This window comes from Bubalus kerabau, chromosome 20, assembly GCF_029407905.1.
Source record: "Bubalus kerabau isolate K-KA32 ecotype Philippines breed swamp buffalo chromosome 20, PCC_UOA_SB_1v2, whole genome shotgun sequence".
Classification (NCBI taxonomy): Eukaryota; Metazoa; Chordata; class Mammalia; order Artiodactyla; family Bovidae; genus Bubalus; species Bubalus kerabau.
In genome coordinates, this window is record NC_073643.1 from 35553639 (window position 1) to 35574313 (window position 20675).

The following is a 20675-nucleotide window of genomic DNA, read 5'->3' on the forward strand; positions in this document are numbered from 1 at the left end:
AACATTCAGTCTGCAAACATTAATAAGAGTCTTTTCTCCATATTGACCAGATGGTAGAACCCAATAAGAGTAATGAGGATGAAGTGGGAACTCAGATCGACTCATGTCAAGAGGAGAGTATGGTCAGCTTTGGGGTCTACTCCCAAGCTGTGACCCTGGGAAAGTTATATTTCTTTCATGCAGTTTCCCCTCTGGTACAATGAGAATAATAGCATCATTCTTTACAGGGTTTCTGTGAGGATTAAACGACCCATATTCAGAGGCAGCTGAAGTGAGTACATGTAAAGGAATGAACATAGGCTTGACAGTGAAAAAAAGGGACCTGTGAGTTGATACTGATAAAAGTGAAAACAGGAATAAATAAAGAGGGATTTCCCTGATGAAACAGTGAAACAGTGGTTGGGAATCCGCCTTCCAGCGGGGCAACTAAGCCCCAGTCAGCAAGACCATGAGATCTGGAGCCTGCCCTCCACAAAGAAAAGATCTTGTATGCTGCAACTAAGATCTCAAGTGTGGCAACTAACACCCGACAGAGCAAAAAATAAATATTAAAAAAAAAAGAATAAACAAACGTAGGGGACAGTAAAGCTCTTCTGAGTAGAATATAAACTATAGAAAATGTAGAAAGGAATGGAACTAGACAATTATGATTTTGCAACCATCACAGTAAAAACTGATATAAGAAATAATCATCAATGGATATGAAATCTAGCCAGTAAAACTATGATTAAGAATGGGCTATAAAGCTACATATCTATAAAAAATGGGGATTGAGGCAAAATGTAAACAAGTGCTATCAATAAATCGGCATAAAGGATATTTGGGGGTTTTGGGATAATATTCTTGCAACCTTTCTGTAGATTTTTTTTTGGTCAAAAAAAAAAGAAAAAAAAAAAAGGATAGCTCAGTTGGTAAAAAATCTTCCTGCAATGCAGGAGACCCCAGTTGGATTCCTGGGTTGGGAAGATCCCCTGGAGAAGGGAAAGGCTACTCATCCCAATACTCTGGCCTAGAGAATTCCATGGACAGTACAGTCCACGGGGTCACAAAGAGTGGGACACAACTGCGTGACTTTCAGTTTCAAAGAAAACTAGCAGAAATAGTTGCTCAGTTGTTAAATTTGTACCTTTTCTCATGATCATAGGCTCAAGAATAAAGTAAGGTTAAAAACTCGAAAATGATACTTTATAGGGCTGGGAGAAGAAAGCATGAGTTTGAAACTCTTTCAATCCTTATCAGATCTCAATAAGCAAGGAAACCTTGTGTCTCAGTTTTTTCTTCTGCAAAATGGGGATTTTTTTCATTGGTGCCTACTGGAAAGCTTGCTATGAACACTAAACGAGTCCTTATTTGTAAAGTGCCTGCCATATATTAAGCATATTTGCTAGCTATATTTATTCCACAGACAGTGCTTAGAGTCATGTAAACTGCAAGTAAACTCTTGGTCTTACTCTGGCGACTACACGTTTAAAATCCTTCAATACCTTTGTCTAAATCTTCACAAAGAGACAAAGTCTCACTAAAGGGTAGAGGGCCTCCACTGACCTCTTCAGGCCCGCTTGCTTCTCCCTTACTCCCTCAAGGTTCACCTCCAACACCGCTCCCCTACAGGAGCCCCTGAGGCCCCAGGACCAGAGCAGAGGCCTATCCCTCACATGGCATCCCATACTGGCCGCTCCTCAGAGCATTCCCTGGAACCAGCAACAGGCATTGGTCTCTCGCTCCAGGGCACTTTAAGTCCACGACCGCTGGGCTCTGGGTGGGTTTTCGCTCCCATTGTTACCCGCGGTAGCGCGAGGAGGAGGCTCCAAATACTGAAAATGAATTTGGGGCCGAGGTGGCGGTCGTCGTGGGTGACGCAGGGCTTCGACAGGGGCTCCCTCAGGAGTGTGGCCGCGTCCCAGGGTCACCAGGCGCTCCCTACCTAGCGGAGGGGGCGTGGCTGGCGGCTGGCGGCAGGCGGCGGGCGGCCCCGCCCCTTCCCCCTCCCTTCCTCTTCCAGCCCCCTCCCGCCCTGCCGGCACCCCGTCAGGATCCCCTTGCTGGTTTCCTGGATAAGATGGCGGCCCCCGTGGGAGCGCAGGCCCGGAAACTTCTGAGAGACCTGGCGCTCCGGCCCCCGCTCCTGGCGGCCAGGTCCCAGGTGAGCGGACCCCTTGGTGGGGGCCTCGAGCAGCCGTTGGTCCCCTTCCGTCCCCTTCTGCCCTCTTCTTCCTCGTACCGGGTGCGCGGTCGCCGCGGCGCCACACCTGTGGAGAGGACGCGCGGTGCTGCGTCTGGGGCGCACGAGGGACCCCAGTACCCTCTGCTTCATGTGTGGGAGGGGGGGGTCCCGGTCTGAGGGGTTAATGACAGCCGGGACCACCTCAGAGTGAGAGCCACCCAACTCCCAGTTGTCGCTGACGTGGATTCCCTCAGCGTCGGGGAGGGCGCCGGGCCCTGTACCAGGCTCTGCACAGGCAACTTCAGGAAAAGTTCCTGGAAACGGGGTTTGAGGTCCTGAGATGTTATTGTGTTGCCAACACACACCGCTACCCCCCACACCCCCACCACACACACGGGGTTTGAAGTCCTGAGGTGTTATTGTGTTGCACAGCTCACACACACACATACACACACACACAACCAAAACACAACGTATACGTTGAGAAATACATTTTTTTTGAGGCATTTATTGAAGACTGTATCCTGAGGAAGTTTCTGGATAGTTCTGAGGAATTGTTGGAAAGAGGTAGGGGAGGAGCCAGGATTTATAGGAGTTTTTGCTGGAAAACAAACAAAAACCAAACCTTGTTGTGGAAGTTTAAAAGGTTAAGACTAATCACAAAATATAGATATGACAAGTTAGTGATTTTGATGCTTTTCTCCATATGGAAGGTGTAAGAGTCTGGACATATTGAAATTTTCCCTTTGATATGCATCTTAACTTTATCTAGGACCTGTTTACCGTTCCCCTGAATCCTCAGTTCCCCTCAGGGTGCACTGTATGGGACCACTGCAGTGGCTGCTGCTTTGATGGTAGGCAACATTACTGTTTACTATAATGGCAGGAAACTCTTTTTTCTTGTCCTCAGTTACCTGTTCTGAGGTAACTGCCAGTCCTCAGTCGCCAGTCCTGGTTTTGAACCCATTTGTTAGGCCATGTGATGAAGGTTCCTAGAAACCCACCCCAGCCTTGCTGGTTTAGTAACTCACTTCCTGGCGTGAGCTGCCTGCTTTTGCCGACTGGCAGAGTTGGCTGTGGGTATGGGGTGCTGAGACGGTGAAATGAGGGGGTCAAGGAGAATGATGGGAAATGTCCTTCCTCAATTTAGTGAAAATTCAGTCCTGTCATTGGAACACATTCGAGTGTTGGCCTTGTCCTCTTTCTCCTTGTTTCTAGAGAATAAAATCCTAGGAGGGCCAATGATGGACACTGAATAGCTATTAGAACTTGGCCTCTAGGAGATTTTACTTTCTGTAGGTGGCAAGAGCCGCAGTAGCCAGAAGGCCTTTGGGGATTTATGAGTTGGTGATGACTCTTGGAGAAATGACTCAAGTACTCAACTTTTTATTCTCTGTTAGAAATATCTCTTCCCTTTTGAAGAAAACGATATGGGGCTTGGCTACAGCACAGCCTTGTCCTTTTTCCCATTTTTAATTGATGAGAGACAAATGATCATTCCTGCAGTTTTATCTAGGATGTGCATAGTATTTTTTTTTTTTAATTGAAAGATAGCCACTGATGATTTTTTGAGTTACTCTAAACTTTGGTTAATTATAACATCTGAGTTATTCTTTTTTTCTTTTCTTTTCCTGACTTCTAATTTGTATGTTTGTGTTAATGCAAATTTAAAAGGTGCTAATAACATTACTGTAATATCTTTAACAGGCACTTGACACTATGGTAGGATAGCAAAGGGAATGGTGGCTTTTGTCTAATTAAAATCACTAATAACTGTTGTAATAGAGTAAGGGGAATACCTCCAGGTGATCAAGTTCCATTCATTAAATGTTAGAAAAAAACCAAGAATTGTGGTGCTAACTATGAAAGTAGAGTTGAATTGATGAGAAACATGAGGCCTAAGGCAGTGAAAATTCGAGCAAAAGAAGTAATTGTATAGAAAAATCCAAGTGTTTGGCTGAAGATAGGGCTTCTTGCCTTACTCAGAAATGGGAGCCTGAATACAACACTTTAGAAAATCTGGGTGGGGGATACTCTTGGTTTGGCAAGAAAACTGGGTAAAAGAATCTTCTGCCTCACTCTATCTGAAAACTTTGATTTACGTACTTGTAGATGAAGTGTCCTGTGAACACAAACTTAGGAGATGAAAATTCTTTTTTTTAAGTCAAGAATAGTACACAGTGTTCAAGAACTGGAAATGGGCATTAGCAAGTGTCTGATCCAAAAAACTCATTTCACAGGTCAAAAAATGGAGCACTAACGAAGTTCAAGGACTTGTTCAAGGTTATAAAGAGAGTTTGTGGCAGAGCTGATTCCAGGTTAAAGGTTTTCTTTTCAGTTTCCATTATACCAGTTTCTGGTATAAGTTTCTTCATGAAAATACATTATAACAGCATGTAAGTTAGTCTGCAGAGCATAGAGTAAGTAACCATGACCACTACTGATCCATTTTAATTTTTTCTTTGCAAACATCTTAGGAAAAAAAAAAAAAAATACGGAGAAGCAATGGCACCCCACTCCAGTACTCTTGCCTGGAGAATCCCATGGATGGAGGAGCCTGGTGGGCTGCAGTCCATGGGGTCGCTAGGAGTCTGAGTGACTGAGCGACTTCACTTTCACTTTCACTTTTCACTTTCATGCACTGGAGAAGGAAATGGCAACCCACTCCACTGTTCTTGCCTGGAGAATCCCAGGGACGGGGGAGCCTGTTGGGCTGCCGTCTATGGGGTCGCACAGAGTCGGACACGACTGAGGCGACTTAGCAGTAGCAGTAGAAAAAATAAATGTTATGTAAGGAGCCCTTTTCATATTATTGGGTGTTTCTTTGTATCTGCTCCACCTGTCTATGCATTTGTGTTGTGTTTACTTACTCCCTTGCCCAGGGCAGACATTACACTTGAATAGGACCCTGTTTATCCAGGAAACTTTAGAATCCTCCCGAAGTGACTCAGAAATCGGTTGCTATTCTTGGCTCAGACCTACTTTGTGCCATGCCCTGTGCAAAACTTTTGTGTGTATAGAGATAAAAGACCCAGTTTCTCATATATGCATCAATATATGATACATGTTTTTCTGACTTACTGCACTCTGTATGACAGATTCTAGTGATGACCTAGATGGGTGGGATGGGAGGGGGTAGGGAGATCTAAGAGGAAGGAGATATATGTATACATAGAGCTGATTCACTTTATTGTATAGCAGAAACTAACATAACATTGTAAAGAATGATAATCTTTAAAAAAAAAAAAAAAGACCCAGTTTCTGCTGTCAGAAGTAACTTCAACCACTCCCACAGAGTGCCGTAGAATGACACTATCTATCCCCTCCTCATAGTTAAATTTGCCACACATTCTTAGGGCTTCCCTTGTGGCTCAGCTGGTAAAGAATCCACCTGCAATGTGGGAGACCTGGGTTCGATCTCTGGGTTGCGAAAATCCCCTGGAGAAGGGAAAGGCTACCCACTTCAGTATTCTGGCCTGGAGAATTCCAAGGACATACAGTCCATGGGGTGGCAAAGAGTCGGACACGACTGAGTGACCTTCACTTTCACTTTCCTGGTGCTTAATGTTATTGACAAACTGGAGATAGTGAAGGACAGGGAAGCCTGGCGTGCTGCAGTCCTTGGGGTCACAAAGACTCAGACAAAGCTGAGCAACTGAACAACAACGAATATTGTTGACATTTTGTTTTCTCTGTTGTTGGGCCTCATGTAGTTAGCACCACAGTTCTTGTTTTTTTTCTAACACCTAATGACTTTTATTTGATGTTAGATCCTTAAAGGGCCACCCTTTTGCCATTTATTTTACATATATTTTTTTCTATTCAGTTTCTACCGGAAAAAGGCCTTTGAAGTGCTGATATTTGGGGATGGTAAACAAGACAGGTAGAGATCTTGGCCACATGATACTGTATTTTAATAGGGGTGGGAAATGGCTAGACTGTACTTACATAAACAGTAATGAAAATGATTTCAGCCAGTGACAGATGCTATGAAGAAAGTAAAACAAGGTCTTGGGGGTAGAAAATGAATAGTCTAGCCCAGATGGTGTGTCATAGATTAGTTTATCAAGGAAAACCAATTTGACAACTTGTTCTTTTTATTGTTTTGGTTTAATTTTTTTATTGCAATGTGTTCTTTGGAAGGACTGATGCTAAAGCTGAAACTCCAGTACTTTGGCCACCTCATGCGAAGAGTTGACTCATTGGAAAAGACTGATGCTGGGAGGGATTGGGGGCAGGAGGAGAAGGGGACGACAGAGGATGAGATGGCTGGATGGCATCACCAACTCGATGGACGTGAGTTTGAGTGAACTCCAAGAGATGGTGACGGACAGGGAGGCCTGGCGTGCTGTGATTCATGGGGTCGCAAAGAGTCGGACACGACTGAGTGACTGAACTGAACTGAACACATATACTAAAAACATGCATGTTATAAGTGAACAGTTTGAGTTTTCACAAACTGAACGTGTCCAGGTGATCAGATGCATATCAAGAAATTAATCATGTAGCAGCAACTCAGAGGACACCCTTGTGCGGTTACAGTATTCCTACTGAGAAAAGAGTAACTGGTCTCCTGAATTAAGTCACCACACACTGGTTTTGTTTTGTACTTTAAGTAAATGGAATTATATGCACTCATGTAATCAACATTATGAGATCCTGGAGGTGGCATTTTCACATTTGAACTGAGACCTGAGTAATGAAAAGTAGCCAACCAGGTGACTTGACATTCTGGGAAAGAGAGGACAGCAAATGCAAAGGCCCTTAGGTATGGCCTGAACTCAGCATATCCAGACCATTAAAGAGGTGGAACATGATAGTACTAGTCATGATGTATAAGGTAGGCAGGGCCTGGATCAAGTAGGGCCTTGCAGGGTCTGGTAAGGAGTTTTTAAAAACTTAGAGTTCTTGCATGACCTACCCACAGATTTTCAGCTAGTAAAAAATAGCTGAATCCAAGTCTGGGTGCCAAAGGCCAGGCATGTAATTATAGTGCGCTCTCTATTATAAATAGCACAATATAGCAAGGCACAGCCTTATTGGGCACTGAAATGAGCCCGTTACATTAGTCATGTCTTAGGAGAAGTCTTGATTGAGGGCACTGAGTTTAAATGTTTAATGGTAATCTAATCATGGTATTTAGCTTTTTAGTATGTTTACCCTCTCATAATGGTTGGGTGCAGTTCACAGAGCTGTTCTGTTGTAGGAGAAGCAGAGACATTGTGGGAAACACAGTCCCTGAGGCCCCTAGCTGTACAGTCCTTGGTTTGTGATTCTCTAAAAAGCCCACAGTTTCTGTCCAGGAACTCAGGGAGGAATGTGCCTTGTTGAGGGAAATGGAAACCATGCCCCTGCTGTTGTATACCTTACAATAGTTGATTCCAGCTTGATTTTCTGCTCTTTTCCAGAAGTGGGAAAAGAAAGATAGATGGCTGGCTTTTAGAAGTGAAGGCTGAAGCCTACATGGAAATTTTTAATCAGCTAAATATGGCTGTGGAGGCTGCATTGGAAGTTGTGACTGACCTTTATCTGCCTTCTTGCCTAGAAGAATAAATATCTGACTTTTTTTTCTTTTTAAAAATGAAGTACAACTGCAGTATCCTTAGAAAAGGAAATTCATGTCAAATACTTTAGATGCTAAACTACTGATTTCTGTGTGGGGAAGATCTTTAAGTGATAGCTCATCCCAAGTTGGTTTTGTTTATTCAGAAGGAAGCATTTCTTTCAGGGATGAGAGATGGAGTACACAGACCTACAGTCACGAGAATCTTGCTGCCCTTGTATCCTGGTCCAATTCTATAGGCACAATGCCCAGAAACTCACTGACATATCTTGTGTTTTGGGGAGGAAAAGCAGTTATATATGCAACTTCAGATCATTTGTCTTTCAACTCGTTTTACTATTCACTCAATCTGGTATTACCTTTTGCTAGCTACATCCATCATTCTCTGTTACTTGATGAAAACATTTGCCTGAAGAATTTGAGAGATTTCTATACATTTGAGCAAATAATAAAATCAGTATGTGTGTGTGCTGGGTGTGCTTAGTCATGTACAACTCATTTGCAACTCCTTGGACTGTAGCCTGCCAGGCTCCTCAGTCCATGGGATTTTCCAGGTGAGAAAACTAGAGAGAATTGCCATTTCCTTCTCTAGGGTATCTTCCCGACCCAGGGATCGAACCCATTGTCTCTTGCATCTCCTGAACTGGCAGGCGGATTCTTTACCACTGCGACACCTGGGAAGCAGTGCAGAAAGTCAGTATATTGATGAAATTTTGGGAAATGACATTAGAATTAGTCTGGTAAAGATGTAGGAGAAGGCATGCCAGGTGGAGTGGATTATGGGCCAAGGCAGAGGAGAGAGAGATGGGGCGATTAGAGCAGTCATTGCAGCAGACATGAAAGGCTGGTGGAGAACTTTTAGGCAAATGAGGAAGGAAAGAAGGGCTGTAGAAAGGCCAGAATTTTCCATGATGCTGAACTACATAACTGAACATCAAGCACATATTGTTCACTTAGTAAATATTTTCTGAATGCTTAGTCTTTGCCCAGTGCTATTTATTGTAAGCTCCCTGAAGGCAGAGACTATTTATAGGGAAGACTATCTTCCCTATAAATCTAGTGCTTTAGAGAATGTACCATGAGTGAGGGAGTGCAGGAAGAAGACACATAGCCCTACCCTCAGGGGGCTCATAGTCTAGTGGCAAAACTGGCGTGTAAACCAATAATCATACTGCAGCATTGTGAGATCAGTAGAGCTATGTTTTTAGTCCTCTAAGAGAAGGCAATGGCACCCCACTCCAGTACTCTTGCCTGGAAAATCCCATGGACGGAGGAGCCTGGTAGGCTGCAGTCCACGAGGTCGCTAAGAGTCGGACACGACTGAGCCACTTCACTTTCACTTTTCACTTTCATGCATTGGAGAAGGAAATGGCAACCCTCTCCAGTGTTCTTGCCTGGAGAAGCTCAGGGACGGGGCAGCCTGGCGGGCTGCCATCTATGGGGTCGCACAGAGTCGGACACGACTGAAGCGACTTAGCAGCAGCAGCAATAGCAGCAGCAAGGCACTGTTAGAGGCACTTGCTTTCTCCTCTGCGTGAAATGCTGTTCCTTCTGATCTCAGGCATTGTTCTCCTCTCCCATCATTCAGCTTATCATTCAACTTTCTGATTCTAAGTAGTCTTCCAACAGGGTTTTTTCTATATAAGATATTATCTGACTGACCTTCCCCCCGAGACTATTTTCTGCTTCTCACCTGCTTTTTAACACTTTGTGCTGTGCTTTGTCGCTCAGTTGTGTCCGACTCTTTGCTAGCCCATGGACTGTCACCCGCCAAGCTACTCTGTCCATGGTGATTCTCCAGGCAAGAATACTGGATTGAGTTGCCATGCTCTCCTCCCGGGAATCTTCCCAACCCAGGGATCAAACCCAGGTCTCCTGCATTGCAGGTGGATTCTTAATCACTTTATTTGGTAGTTTATTATGTGTTTTTATTTCTTTGTTTTATTATCTGTCTTCCTTCCTTTCCCACAAATGTAAGAATGTAAAGTCTGTGAGGGTAAAGATTGTTCTTATGCACTCCTATTTTACCAGTCTGCCTGACCAGGTATCCAGTAAGCTTTGGTGGTTTAGATGAATTCATGGAGTGCAGAGAACAAGAGACAGGTAAGTAACAGAGAAGTTGAGGATTGATGCCCACGTGACTCAGTGGGTAAAGAATCCACCTGCAGTGTAGGAGATGCAGGAGACACCAGTTTGATTCCTAGGTTTGGAAGATCCCCTGGAGGAGGCCATGGCATCCCAGTCTAGTATTCTTGCCTGGAGAATCCCATGGACAGAGGAGCTTGGCGGGCTGTAGTCCATGGGGCTGCAAAAGAGTTGGACATGACTGAAGTGACTGAGCACGCACACACACAGATAATTTAGGCAAGTGAGAAAGGAAAAGTCTGGTGGTGAAAGGGCTTTCATAATAATAGTACTGTGCATTCATATGTGATGATTTCTGTGCAAAGTGATTTCTGTGCATGATTTCCTTAAACCTTACATGTTACTGCAGGCAGATTGTACTGTCTTCATATTACATGTAACAGAGCAGAGGCATAGACCAGTCACGTAATAACTTGCTTAAAATCACAGGGCCTGGGAGTCACCTGCCTTATGATGATACCTGTTAAAACAGTAAGTTATGTTACCAGATGGTCCTGTTTGACCTGAACTGTTTAATTATGCTGATTGCTTACCTTTCCACATCTTTTTGTCCCTGAGGGATGGATACCTTAGTGTTGGAGCTTATGCTAATTTATTGTTGTTCAGTCACTAAGTTGTGTCAGGCTCTTTGTGACCCCATGGACTGTAGCACAGCAGGCTTCCCTGTCCTTTACCATCTCCCAGAGTTTGCCCAAAGTCATGTCCATTGAGTTGGTGATGCCATCCAACCATCTCATCCTCTTTTGGCCCCTTCTGTTCCTTCCTCAATCTTTCCCAGCATCAGAATCTTTTCCAGTGAACTGGCTCTTTGCATCAGGTGGCCAAAGTATTGGATATTCACCTTCAGCATCAGTCCTTCCAATGGATATTCAGAGTTGATTTTCTTTAGGATTGACTAGTTTGATCTCCTTGCTGTCCAAGGGACTCTAAAGAATCTTCTCCAGTACCACAGTTTGAAAGCATCAATTCTTCAGCACTCAGCCTTCTTTATGATCCAAGTCTCACATTTGTACATGACTACTGGGAAAACCAAAGCTTTGACTAGATGGATGTTTGCTGGCAAAGTGATGTCTCTGCTTTTTAATATGCTGTCTAGCTTGGTCATAGCTTTTCCTTCCAAGGAGCAAGTGTCTTTTAATTTTATGGCTGCAGACACCATCTACAGTGATTTTGGAGCCCAAGAAAATAAAATCTGTCACTATTTCCACTTTTTCCCTTTCTATTTGCCATGAAATGATGGGACTAGATCCCATGATCTTAGTTTTTTGGATGTTGAGTTTTAAGTCAGCCTTTTCGCTTTCTTCTTTGACCCTGATCAAGAGGCTCTTTAACGTAGATGGACTAATCAACTTTTCATGATTGTCTTCTTATCTGGCTCTTTTGTTGTTCTTTAATCTCCCAGTCATGTCTGACTCTTCGTGACCCCATGGACTATAGCATGCCAGGCTTCCCTGTGCTTCAGCATCTCCCAGAGCTTGCTCAAACTCATATCCATTGAGTGGGTGATATCATCCATCTGAGTCTTATCAGCCTCTTATCCGACACCCTCCTTTCTGGGCTCCAGGGTCTGGGAAGCAGGAGAAAAGGGTATGATTTCTGTATTAAAATAGGACTAAATTCAAATTCTAGGTCTGCCAAAATCTAGCTCTACACATTACTGAACGTGACTGACCCTCAATTTCTTGTTCTCTAAAAGGAGATATTTCTTACAGACGGTTACAAAGATTGAGTGAGATGATATGCATGACATCTGACGTTCTGGTTAGATGGTAGGCTCAGAGTCATTATTTCTCTTGCAGTGAATTTTCGAAGCTAAATTTAGTTGGTTTATAAATTTAGGCATTATTAAGTCAGAATAGTTTTCCTTTCCCAGATTTGGTAAGCATTTATCATTTGCTGCCATGTCAGGGTTAGGCATTTCCAAATGTTTTATTTCACTTAATCCTGTAGCAACCACGTGAAACAGGTGATTATTCTCAGTTTACATCTAGGGATCTCGAGGCTCAGAGAGTTGAAGGCCTGTCTCCTGGGCCCCAGTTCTCATTGCAAAGATGGGGTGAAAGTCTGGTGAGGCTTAAGGTGGCAGTAGGGAAGGTCACATAGGGAGCTCAGTTGCACCATCCTGGATGTTGCTTCATTCCAGAAATGTTTGCACATCTTAGTGTTGACTTAGTAGCTATGGTTTCTGTACCTCATGTGCGTCAAAGATTTGAGGTGGGTGGACACCCAAACACTAGATTACAGTGCTTGGCATGTACCCAAGGGCAACTGGCATATGCCCTTCACTGTCTGCCCAGCACACAGCACTGCCTTTAGTGTTTCAGGAATACTGAACAAACTGTGAGAGGCTTTGGAGAGTGAGTTTTGGGGAATGGTGATAGAGGATAGAGTTTTCTAGTATTCTGAGTTCAGACTTCGATCAATGTGCTGATTATGTTGCCAGCTTTTGTCCCTTTCTAGAATGAGTCCAATAATACAGTACCTGAATACTAGTCACAAAAGCATAAATTTCTAACATTTACCTTTAAAATTTATTTTTATTTTAAAATGAAGGAGTTTGATATAATGTTTGAGTTGATATTTGAGACATGGCAAAGCTTAAGGAATAGGTTTGTGTAAGTTTGGGGCGTAAGAATAGGGGTGGACTAAGAGGGGGTGGATCTTTTTCTACCCTCATTTCTCCATGAGCTTATCCCATTTTCATTTCTAGGCTGTCTTAGGTCCAGGGTTGTGACCCAAGGATCCTGAGGAATTGGATAAGGTGCCTTGTGAAGTTAGAGGTCAGGGAGCAGTGAGAGATGAGGTTGGAGACATAAGCAGGGGCAAAATTTTGCTAATCCTGTGAGTCTGGTAATGCAGTTAAGATTAGTTCTTGAGGACAAGGGGAGCCATTGAAGTGTTTTAGACAGTGGGATGGCAGGGGCAGCTTTATCCTTTAGAGTATTCCTTCTGCATGTAGTGTGGAGAGGGTTGGAGGGTTGTAAGTATGGAAATCATTCAGGAGATTGTTGTACTGTTTGAGTGCTGGTAGTAATTATGCCCAGGATAATAGACACAAACCAGGACTGGACTCACACTGCGTGGGTTTAAGTCTTGCCCTCAACACTGGTTATCTTTGTGATGTGTGAAAATTATTTACATATTTTATTACAAGATTCATTTTTTTTTTCTTTTTCACATTTCAACATCTCTGAAAACTGAATGTGTTTGTAGACTTGTGTCCCAGATTGAGGAACAATTTTTTGTTTTTCCCTCAAGTGGTGGAAGTGAAAAAAGATGAGGGTTTTGGATCAAAATCAGGGTGACCACATAATTTATTGTCAAATCAGGATACTTTTCAGAGTGAATGTGAGCTCTGTGAGTAATTACACCAGCGCATGTAAGAGAAACCCAAGCTGTGCCTGGAAAACTGATATATGGTCCTTCTAACTAAAATGGACTGAATGGTGGCGGTCAGGATAGAAGAGAAACATTGGCATTATTAAGGAAAGAGGCTGAACAAGATTCATGCTTTCTCTGCTGGATCTCCATTGCTGGCTTCTTCTCTCCATGTACCAAAAAGGTGATAAAAGGCTGTTTACCGTCCCTTGGCAGAGAAGGTCTGAGTTGCTGTAGTTGTGAAAGATCCTTCCTTATCTCTGCCATGGAACCATGTGCTCTGTCCTTATGCTCAGGTGTTCTCTGGACATGTTGTTATGGCCTACAAAACAAGAACAGGTGAATAAAAGAAGAGAAATATAAAGACCCATAAATTTGCCAGGCTTGCAAAGTGCAGGTTTCTAAACTTGAGCACAAAGAAGAGCTTTCCCAAGTCCCAAGCCTACCTTATCCAGTATTCACAGCATTCTGGGCCCTGTGGAATCATGCCATCTGGCTTAGTTATTTCCTTTTGTGCTCTCACTCTTGTATGGACGATGCAGTTGATTGTTATGCCTTCTTTGGTTGAAAGATCTCCTTGGACTTATCTCAAGCAGGTAAAAAAAGAGAAAGATTTATTGAAAAGGACACATACCAGAACTGAAGATTAATCTTCCTTGATGTTGGCTCCTCTGTGGATCTTCGTTTGTGTTAACTGGTTGCTACTAGGGGTACTATTTCTCTATAACTTCCACCTGCCCATAACCTTGTCCATTCTTTGGTCCACTCCAGCTTCCTAACCCTAATACATCATCCATCTCTGTCTCTCAGAATGTTACAGTTTTAATAACAAGAACATCTCATTGATCTAGCTTATCATTTTGCTCTAATGTTCAAGTCACTGGCCAGCTGCAAGATTGGATGCTGCTTTGTAAAGTATGCATCTCTGCCCTTCCATTTGTGGTTGAGGTAGGGAGGTCTTGGAGAGGAGCAGCATCATAGCCTCTTGAGTAGGAGGTCTCTGGGTGCAGTGTTGGTGGGGTGGCCTGATCCATTTAGAGTTCCTTTATGAACTGCTATTAACTTGTCCATCTTCTTCTCCAAGTTCACATGTTCACTTTTGCTTTGTTTCCTTTTTTGCGTTCTCAAATTTCTGAAAATTGTCTCACTTTTCACTTGGCTGGTCTTAGGCTAATTTATTGGAAATTAAGGTGAGGATGAGATAGTTGGAAAGCATCACCGACTCAAAGAATGTGAATTGAAGCAAACTCTGGGAGATGGTGAAGGACAGGGAAGTCTGGCATGTTGCAATCCATGGGGTCACAGAGAATCAGACACAACTTAGTGACTAAATAACAAGGTGATGTAGTGGCTTTGTTTCAGACCATTTTCTTATCACAATGAAATAATTCTCTGGAGAAAATTATTAAGTGGGAAAAGGGTTATCATGGCAATCATCCAAATAGTCACGTGAGTGTTTTCAAGACAAATGTAGAAAGCAGGCTTTATGTGGCCCTGGAATACTTCTCAGCTTTGTTTGGAGTAATAATCTGATTTGAAGTAACCCAACTTCTCTTGGGTTCATCTCCACTTTACACTTCCCTAAGAGGATTTGTTTGGGTTCTTTTGCCATCACTCAATAAAAACCTGCTATATTGGGCAGGACTTCCTTGAAGCTATCTGCAGAGGGTGCTGGCTCCAACATTAATCCCTGGTGCAGTCATGTGGGACTCAGCACAGGATTTATTTCATTTAAACCATAAGTAGGAAAACTATATTTTATCCTTGAAACTGGGGCACTTTTGGTAGTTAAAGGGAGCACTGCTAATAATTATGCAGAATACTAGGCTTCCCAGGTAGCCCAGACAGTACAAAATCTGCTTGCTATGCAGGAGACCCGGGTTTGATCCCTGGGTCGGGAGGATGACCTGGAGAAGGGAATGGCTATCCATTCCATTATTCTTACCTGGAGAATTCTATGAACAGAGGAGCCTGATGGGCTACAGTCCATGGAGTAGCAAAGAATCAGGACAAAACTAAGCAACTTTCACTTACTTACTTAATGGGCATAATTTGGAGATGGAAATGGCAACCCACTCCAGTATTCTTGCCTGGGAAATCCCATGGACAGAGGAGCCTGGTTGGCTGTAGTCCACGGGGTTGCAAAAGAGTCAGACACAACTTAATGACCACAACAGACATAAACCAGGACTGGAACCAGGCTGCTTGTATTCAGTCTCACTTGTGACGTGTAGTAGATTTGTGATCTTGTGGAAATTACGTATTTTATTATAAGACACTTTATGTTTTTCACATTTCAGCATCTTTGAAATATAGATGTGTTTTATCCTTGTGTCATAGATTGATTGGCAGGTTTTTCCTAGTGGTGCATTAAAGTGGTGCGAAAAAGTTGCTCATTCTTGAAACTTGATGAAATTTCTCTGTTTTTGGTTTTCTCTTCTATAAATTGTAGACAGTTACAGTAGTCACCTCCCAAAGTTATACTGAGGATTAACTGAGGCCCTGTATACCCTCTTAGCACCATGCCATAGATGATCAATAAATTTTAGTTATTGGTTTTTGTATTATTATCACTGACTTAAATTATATTTAAATCATAGTTAATTAAATCATATTATATAATGTGATTAAATTTCATTTAACTTAAATGTGTTCATTAAATATATTATCTAAATAAATATATTAAATAAGCTATCAATTAAAATGTAATAATTAAAGCAAATTGATGACGGTCAGTTAAAATAACTGCAGATGGTGACTGCTGCCATGAAATTAAATAACGTTTATTCCTTGGAAGAAAAATTATAACCAACCTAGACAGCATATTAAAAAGCAGAGGCATTACTTTGCCAACAAAGGTCCATCTAATCAAAGCTATGGTTTTTCCAGTAGTCATGTATGAATGTGAGAGTTGGACTATACAGAAAGCTGAGCACTGAAGAATTGATAGTTTTGAACTGTGGTGTTGGAGAAGACTCTTGAGAGTCCCTTGGACTACAGGAGATCCAACCAGTCCATCCTAAAGGAGATTAGTCCTGGGAAGGACTGATGCTGAAACTCCAATACTTTGGCCACCTGATGTGAAGAACTGACTCATTTGAAAAGACCCTGATGTTGGGAAAGATTGAGGGCAGGAGAAGGGTATGACAGAGGATGAGATGGTGGGATGGCATCACCGACTCAAAGGATGTGAGTTTGAGTAGATTCTGGGAGTTGGTGATGGACAGGGAGGCCTGGTATGCTGCAGTCCATGGGGTCGCAAAGAGTCCAGACATGACTGAGTGAGTGAACTGAACTGTATTAAAATATTATATTAACTATGTATAACAAATATATAGTTAAGTTCTGGCTACATAAATAATAAACAGAAGGGCTTTATTTTTGTAAAAAACCTCCTTTGATGTTTTTCCTGCTTTCCTTCTAAATCCCCTCAATATTGCAACTTGAAAGGGAGGTGAGCAATGTAAGCCAAGTCAGAGATCAGAAGAATTGAGGTGGGGAAATGGCAGGTAAGGAGAGAGAGAGGTTCCCTGTGGTGTCATGCTGATGTCAGGAGGGCTACAAGGAAATCTACAAGGAAATTTCTTGGGATAAGGACTTTCTTGCACTTAGCCCCAGATTGGGAGTGGAGACCAGCCTTTTAGATTTTTTTTTTACTTTACACTTTTTATTTTGTATTGGAGTATAGCTGATTAACAATGTTTTGATAGTTTCAGGCGAACAGTGAAGGGACTTAGTCATACACATACATGTGTTCATTCTCCCCCAAACTCCCCTCCCATTCAGGCTGCCACAATGAGCAGAGTTTTATGTGCTGTACAGCAGGTACTTGTTAGTTATCCATCTAAAATGTAGCAGTGTGTACAAGTCCATCCACACTCCCTAAGTATCCCTTCCCACCAGCAACCATAAGTTCGTTCTCTAAATTTGTCTCTTTCTGTTTTGTAAGTTCATTTGTATCATTTCTTTTTTGATTCTGCATATAAATGATGTCCTATGATATTTTTCCTTCTCTGACTTACTTCATCAGTATGATGGTCTCTAGGTCCATCCACATAGCTGCAGAGGGCATTGTTTCATTATTTTTAATGGCTGAGTAATATTCCATTGCATATATGTGCCATCATCCTCTTTATCCATTCCTCTGTCAATGAACATTTAGGTTGCTTCCATGTCTTGGCTGTTGTAAACAGTGCTGCAGTGAACACTGGGGTGCATGTATCCTTTTGGATCATGTTTTCCTCCAGACGTATGCCTAGGAGTGAGATTGCAGGGTCATGTAGTAGGTCTAGTTTTAGTTTTTTAAGGAACCTCCATACTGTTCTCCATGGGCTTCCCAGGTGGCTTGGTGGTAAACAATCTGCTTGCCAGTGTAGGAGATGCAGGTTCAATCCCTGGGTAGGGAAAATCCCCTGGAGGAACAAATGGCAGCCTACTCTAATATTCTTGTCTGGAACATCCCATGGACAGAGGGGCCTGGCAGGCTGCAGTCGATGTGGTCACAAAGAGTTGGACATGGCTGAGAATGCAGAACAGTATTTGCCATTGCTGTTTAGTTGCTAAGTCATGTCTGACTTTTTTGCGACCTCAAAGACTGTAGCCTGCCAGGCTCCTCTGTCCGTGGGATTTCCCAGGCAAGAATACTGGAGTTGGTTGCCATTTCCACCTCCAGGGGATCTTCCCAAATGCGAAATCGAGCCTGTATCTCTTGTGTCTCTTGCATTGGCAGGCAGGCTCTTTACCACTAGTGCCCCCTGGGAAGTTCCTGTTTTCCATAGGGGCTATACCATTTTACCTTCCCACCAATGGTGTGGGAGAGTTTCCTTCTCTACATACCCTTTCCAGCATTTATTGTTTATGGATTTTTATGATGATAGCCATTCTCCAGCCATTTATAATCAGAAAATGTTACACTTTCCAGCTTATATGTGGAGATCTCATTACATTTTTATAAGGAAACGATCTTTATCTTTTGTTTGATGTTACCACCTATGCTAGTGTTCTCCTAATTGCTGTCCAGATGACCACCTGGACTTTGAGGGATGTATTTGGGTTAACATAACTTTGAAATGAAGGGCAGAAAAACCACGTTTAATATGCAGTCTTATACCAGCCTTAGGGCTTACTTACATAGGTTTTTAATAAGTAATATAAAGAAAGCTGAGTGTTATTAATTATTTTTGATTAAGTGTATAAACTATTAATGGTAAGTGTTTGTTAAGATTCAGAACTTTTTTAAAGTGATGTATCGTTAAAGTTGAAAACCAACAATACAGAGAAAGAAAAGACTTCAGTTTTTAAGCTTTTTATAATTAGCATGAAAAAATAAATGTGCTATTTGGTTAGTTAGAAAAACTAAATTTTGAGATAGTGAAATTATAAACAAATTTTCCTCACTAATTTAAAAATAATGAAAAAAATGATGAAGGACTGAATGGTTGAGTGTGTAAGAGATAGGTTTCAAATGGAAGCAGAAGTCTTGTGACTGGTTTGGGGGAATGCCGAGCCTGGGGGCATAGATTCTAACATCAGTTCTAATGTATGAGTTTTTTAATACCAAGCAATTCTTGAGCAGTTGGGTGTCCTACAATGCAACTAAAGTCTGACACTGTTGACATGGAAATAGCATTAGATTCCACAAGTTAAGGGCACAGTCCAACATGACTGCTGCCATCCCACTTGAGAGACCAATATCAAATCTAGGGTGTCACATGTACTACTGCTCCACTGGTTATAGATTGGAGGTTCCCATGACCCCCTCCTCAGGTTTCATTAATTTGCTAGAGTGGCTCACAGATTGTAGAGAAACATTTTACTCATTAGATTACCAGTTTATTGTAAAAGGCTATAACCCAGGAACAGCCAGATTGAAGAGATGCCATAGGCGAAGTGTACAGGGAGGCTTATGAAGTGAAACACTCTCCCTCAGTCTCCACTTGTTGACCACACTTCTGCTCTCCCAATCTCCTGGCACACAGATTTTTATTACAGAGCCAGGATTGATTAAATCTTTGGCCTTCAGTGATTGAACTTAATCTCTAGCTCTCTCCCCTGCCTGGGGTGGAAGGGTGAGACTGAAAATTCTAACCCTCTAATCACTAGGTTGGTTCCCCTGGCAACCAACCCCCATCCTTAGGTTGAAAGTGAAAGTGTTAGTTGGTCAGTCCTGCAACCCTGTGGACGGTATCTGTCCATGCGATTTTTGAGGCAAGAATACTGGAGTGGGTTGCCATTTCCATTTCCAGGGGATCTTCCCAAGCCAGGAATCGAAGCTGAGTTCTCCTGCCTTGCAGGCAGATTCTTTACTGAGCCATCAGATAAGCCCTATCCTTAGGAACAATTCAGTTCAGCTGCTCAGTCATATCTGACGCTTTGCGACCCCATGGACTGCTGCACACCAGGCTCCCCTGTTTATCACCAACTCCTGGAGGTTGCTCAAACTCATGTCCTTCGAGTCGGTGATACCATCCAACCATCTGATCCTCTGTCGTCCGCTTCTCCTCCTGCCTTCAGTCTTTCTCATCATCAGGGTCTTTTCCAATGAGTCAGTTCTTCGCATCAAGTGGCCAAAGTATTGGAACTTCAGCCTCCGCATCAGTCCTTCCAATGAATATTCAAGACTGATTTCCTTTAGGATTGACTTGTTGGATCTCCTTGCAGTCCAAGGGACTCTAAAGAATCTTCTCCAACACCACAGTTCAAAACCATCAATTCTTCAGCACTCAGCTTTCTTTATGGTTCAACACTCACGTCCATACATGACCACTGGAAAAACTATAGCTTTGACTGGATGAATCTTTGTTGGCAAAGAAATGTCTCTGGTTTTTAATATGCTGTCTAGGTTTGTTATAGCTTTTCTTCCAAGGAGCAAGCCTCTTTTAATTTCATGGCTGCAGTCACCATTTGCAGTGATTTTGGTGCCCAAGAAAATAAAGTCTGTCACTGTTTCCATTGTTTCCCCATCTGTTTTCCTTAAGATACCTAGTGGCTTTTCAAAAATTGTCTCACTTACTTAACAAAGACACTTAAAAAAATTTTTTTTTGAATTTTAATTGGAGGCTAATGAGTTTATAATATTGGGGTGGTTTTTACCATACATTGACATGAATCAGCCATGGTGAACATGTGTCCTCCATCCCAGATGCCCCTCCCACCTCCCTCCCCATCCCTCCCCTCTGAGTTGTCCCAGTGCACTGGCTTTGAGTGTCTTGTTTCATGCATCGAACTTGGACTGGTCATCTGTTTCACATGTGGTAATATACATGTTTCAGTGCTATTCTCTCAAATCATCCCACCCTCGCCTTCTCCCACAGAGTCCAAAAGTCTGTTCTTTATATCTTTGTCTCTTTTGCTGTCTCACATATAGGGCCATCATTACCATCTTTCTAAATTCCATATATATGTGTTAATATACTGTATTTGTGT

At 42.5% G+C, this 20675-nt stretch overlaps 1 protein-coding gene across 1 annotated transcript in view; it reads left to right on the plus strand.

Annotated features, from left to right (window-relative positions):
• Positions 1 to 1816: 1816 nt before the first annotated feature.
• Positions 1817 to 20675, plus strand: part of SUCLG2 (succinate-CoA ligase GDP-forming subunit beta) — a 281980-nt gene continuing 263121 nt past the window's right edge. The window contains exon 1 of the mRNA XM_055557476.1: positions 1817 to 2143. Coding sequence (XP_055413451.1) covers positions 2060 to 2143 — 84 coding nt within the window. The 5' untranslated portion in view covers positions 1817 to 2059. The remainder of the gene's footprint in view (positions 2144 to 20675) is intronic.